General features: G+C 39.4%; 1 protein-coding gene across 1 annotated transcript; it reads left to right on the top strand.

The window, feature by feature from the left end:
• Positions 1-872: 872 nt before the first annotated feature.
• On the top strand, positions 873-3,990 carry zgc:162730 (uncharacterized protein LOC564559 homolog). Its single transcript, XM_046388860.1, has 2 exons — positions 873-1,025; positions 1,650-3,990. Exons 1-2 carry the CDS (start codon positions 993-995, stop codon positions 2,877-2,879), a joined length of 1,263 nt encoding a protein of 420 aa, XP_046244816.1. The 5' UTR covers positions 873-992; the 3' UTR covers positions 2,880-3,990.
• Positions 3,991-4,820: the final 830 nt, after the last annotated feature.

Here is a 4,820-nt window from a genome sequence, read left to right as displayed (position 1 = left end):
TGTAATGTACAGGTAGCAGCTGAGAGTCCATGGTTCAGGTTTATTTAGATTACTTGACCCTAATATTTATTTTTACTCACTTCTATCTTTTCAGCCCAAAGGTTTCTGCCTTCTACTAATCAATACTTATTGGTTGTGATCTGGTAACTGCTGGAATCTTCCAGTGATTGTTCAAGCTTTGTTGTAATCATCACAGAAACTGGAGGAAACATGGGGAAATGTGAATGTATGTGTTCTGGTAAACACATACATGTTTCTGTAGGTAAAAATACGCAGAGGCTTTACAGTATGTGATCAGAGACAAGATGATTTAATACTTCCTGAAAACCCATCATTAGTCATAGGAGTGTATATGCTGTAAATACATGATTAGGTGCCTGTGTTGACCTACATGTTTACTACAGAAAAGCCCTCCTTTACTTGACTGAGTGGGATGAAAAGGATCAGTGTGTAGGTCTAACAAACAGTCCTCTTTACCATTTCACATCTGGATGCTTTGGATCCTGAAAAATTTCACAGGGCTGAGCTGATTAATCCGTTTTTTTGGTTTGTGGTTTTTCTTTTTTTGCTTTTTTATAGAACTTCTGATCACTCATAGGAATGAACATGTACAAAATTAAAATAAATTAACAAAAGAAAAACTTGTAAACTATGTAAATAATCACTTTGCTTTCTCATGCCTACGAAACTGAAGCATTTCACAACTGGCTAAAAATACATGGTTTCTTTCTTTCCTTCTTTTTTTTTTCTTTTTTTTTTTTTTTTTTTTTTTAATTTACTACCCGCCCTTCTCTGAGCTGAGCTCACTATGAAACCTGAGGTGGAGGGAGGGTCATCCGGGAACACAGAGTTTTTAAACTCCGCCCAGACCCAGACTTCTATAAAATCCAATGCGCAGAGCACACAGTAAACTTGCAAGTCTGGACACAAATATCAAAGAGTCTACCAGGGATCGGAGCTGAATCTTCTTCTTTTTGCCAAAGGAGTACAGCATGTCCGAAATGCTTGACAACATCTACTCAAAGGTGAGTCAAACTCTGTGAATTTTTCATATTGTTTTGGAAGAAAAAAAAAAGCTTCACCAAGTTGGGTTGGGCTCGCTCTGTAACTAAGTATTTGTTTATTCCTGCTCAGTTTTTTTCCCCCTGGGATTCACTGATTTGATAGTGAATTCCTTCTGAGCTAAGTTTTGTCACAAAGGTTTTCTCAGTTTTAAAGAGATAAGAGAGACAGTCATTGCTTGGTTGTTTGTTTCCCATCTTCCATTAGCAGAGTATTCAAATAGAAAACAAAAACTGCAGTTATGTACACATAAGTTGTATGTTTCATGCAAATGGCAGATAAAGCAAATGTAACTTCTAGTATTCATTTGTATTTTACGATTGGATTTTTAATGACATTTTTGTCTAATTTTTTGCCTTGAAGAAATAAAAGATCTGAAACATGAATCTGCTCTAGAATAAGTTTCTTTAGCTGTATAAATACTTTATTATCTTAAACTAGATTTGTTGGGGGAAAAAGATTAAAAAAAAAACAAACAGATGAATATTCAACATGTTGTTTATTGGTTTGAAATTAGTAGCATCATTGTCTGTAACTATTCATTTTTACTCTTATTTACTGTTAACTATGTCAACCATCTGTAACAGAACTTCATGAACCTGGACCCAGATGATAACTTGCTCCTGCCACAGTCTCAACTCAAAGTCCCAGGGCAAAGTCGGCTGAATCGGTCAGCCTCCTTCTTCTCGCCCCCCTCCTCCTCTGCCTCCTCGAGCCACAGCACAAGCACTGAGCATGTCAACTATAATGACAACAGCATCTGGTCATCCAACATCTGGAGCCAGGGCCCTGTCTCCAAACCAAAACAGCTCCCCTTCAGGCCCGACCGATCCATGAGCCTGACCGAAACCAGCAGCAGCCTGCTCTCCCCCTTCGGACAACTGAAGAACCTGGAGGCTTTTCCCGCAGGCCCTGCTACTACTGTGGCTCCACCACCAGGCTTCCCTCCCTCATCTACCCTACCAGCCCAGGTCCAACCAATGGTGTCCCCTAATCGTTACAAGACTGAACTGTGCCGTGGTTTCCAGGAAACCGGCAGTTGCAAGTATGGCAGTAAGTGTCAGTTTGCCCATGGCGAGGCAGAGCTTCGAGGACTGTACCGCCACCCCAAGTACAAGACAGAGCCCTGCAGAACCTTCTACAACTTTGGCTACTGCCCCTATGGCTCACGCTGCCACTTCATCCATGAGGACAAAATGAGCGGAAGTCCATTACCGTCTGCCAAATTCCAGAACCAGCAGCAACCAACTCCCCCATCAATTCGCCACCAGCTCCGCCAGAGTGTCAGCTTCGCCGGGTTCCTAGGTTCCTCACGCAGCTCACCTCCTCCATCATTCCCTTCATCCTTCAATGACCCTAATATGGGGTTCAGTCGTGCTCCTTCTGTCTCTCCACCTCCTGCTGATCTCCTCTCACCAGTGTTTGGTGACTCCCTGCCACGGGAGGCAACAGCATTTCAGTTTGGTAACCATCAGTCCCGTGCCAGTGCTGGAGACATCCACAACATTCCTCTCATCCTGGAGACAAAGGCCTCACGTTGTGTGTGTGGCCATGGAAATAACTTTAACAGCAGCAACATCAGAGCCTTCTCCAGTACAGAGGACAAACACCAGCAGGACAGCAAGCTGTTCCCTGTTCCTGGAAGCCATGGAGGATTCTTGAAGCCCACTGGACTCCAGCGTTTCTCTTCTGAAGACTCCCTGGAGGACAGCTACAGCAGCAGCAGTGGGGGTTCCAGTGGAAGTGAGTCTCCAACATTTGATGGATCAACCTCCAAGAGGCTCACTGTGTTTGAACGCCTGTCCCTGTCTGACTAAACGGATCCAAAGGGAGAGAGCAGAAGAGAACTGACACCTTGTTAACTGTGTACATTCATCTGGACTTTCCTCAAATCCAGAACTGATCAGGACAAGTCAACTTTTGATGACACAACACTTAAAGTTCTTAATTTATGTTTGTAAAAATGAAACTCATCTTGGATAAACTACATATACTAGATGAGTTTAGTACCCAAATGTTATCAGACTCTATTTTTATACTTTAAAATATTGTGTAGCCTATTAGACCTTTGTATGTGGTCTTCCATAAAAATAACTCCTCTGTAGGTCTTGACAGTACCAGTATATAGCCTGGTTTATACTTACCATAAATGTGTAGTGATCAAAATGGCTTATTTTTAGTGATAATCATTAATTCCTGTGCCTTAATGATTCTCTCTGCCACATAGGCTATTTACTCTTGGTGCCACAAACAGTATGTTTGATTCAGTAGCCTTAATCAGTGAGACCTGACATGTGTCATTGATGCCATTTTATCTGTGATATGCACTTTACAGCTAATTCAAATGGGAGAAACTGTCAAGTCTCTCAGTAGCATTCAACCAAAGCTTCAAACTTCACTCTGCTCTGTGTGTACGTGTGTGTGTGTGTGTGTGTGTGTCTGTATACATGCATGTGTGGGTATATGTGTAATTTTTCTGAGACCTGGGGTGCAAGCATGTTTGTTGCAGAATGCTGAAAGATCAAAGTGTGCTAGTTGAAAAATGTCTGTCAGTGAGGTTAGATCTAAAATTTATATCCTGACATGTTTTATAAGATTTGGTTCTGTAAAACATTCTGTTATCTTTGCTAATTTGCAAATTGCACCCCATCTTTTATTGTACCCTGTTTGTTTGACAACCTGGTTCAGGGACTTTAACACCGCAGTATTCCTTTCGGTTATTGGTTGCCTTTTGTTGTTTAACTTAAACTAATATATTTATTACAATATTTATTTGTGTTCAAAGAAAAAATGTATTTTGTACATTATTTATGGAGAAATATGTCAAGGTCTGTGAAATAGCAATGTGAGGAAACGCAATAAAAAAAAAAAAGAGAATCTATTTTTAATTGCCTGAAAGGGACAAAATAAAATTTATGAATAAAGAAATGATTTTATGTTGTGACTCATTTGTTACTCACAGAGAATTAGATGCTCATACAAGATGTTTTTGAGTAAAAGTATTCGATGTACATATATATTATACATTAATTATAACACCCATCTTCACATGTACAATTCAATAACATCCTCACACAGAGTTTTAGGAAAATTCAAGGGTAAGAAAAAAATACTTTGAATGTGGGATGTGATTAATACTAACATATAATTTTATCAATGTGTTCAGCAGTATTCGCTGTATGTTGTAAACAGAAAGACAGCAACAAACAAAAACAGCAAGAAACTGAATAATTTTCAACCTCTCATGGAATCAGTTTCAGCCACTTTAATAATTTGTGGCTAAAGATCAATTACTTAATTAAACATAATAAAACGGAATACCATACTGTATGTCAACCTCATACTTAGTATTATGGCACTTATTGTAGCCTCTGTCCATAAGGATCAATTTCACTTCTGAGAGTTCAGAACATTTCTATAAATTCAAATATATGCAAGACTTTAGATTTTATATCCTTACTCTGTTCTCTTAAAGGTTATGTAGACCGAATTAAAGAAAGAATAGCCTGTTGCATGTGAAACTCAGAACTTCTGTACTCATTATTTCTCTCACCTACTGTGTTTTGTTACATACAGTGCCTTTGTTTTGTATACAGTGCAGACGACAGCATTTACATCACCTCATGGGTGGCACGTACACACACCATTAGCAACTCACAAGCATTGGCAACTCACAAGCAAGCTCTATGATTGCGAAATCTAGAAGAATCTGGAAATTCAATCAGTACACCAATAGCTAAAGTCCTGGGTGAATATAT

The sequence above is a fragment of the Scatophagus argus genome, chromosome 5 (assembly GCF_020382885.2).
Source record: "Scatophagus argus isolate fScaArg1 chromosome 5, fScaArg1.pri, whole genome shotgun sequence".
NCBI lineage: Eukaryota > Metazoa > Chordata > Actinopteri > Scatophagidae > Scatophagus > Scatophagus argus.
This window is presented reverse-complemented; position numbering and strand designations above follow the sequence as displayed.

Coding starts and splice junctions, on each gene's coding strand:
- zgc:162730 (XM_046388860.1), top strand. CDS start 993: ATGTCCGAAATGCTTGACAACATCTACTCAAAG. Junction 1,026..1,649: donor TTGACAACATCTACTCAAAG/GTGAGTCAAACT, acceptor CATCTGTAACAG/AACTTCATGAACCTGGACCC.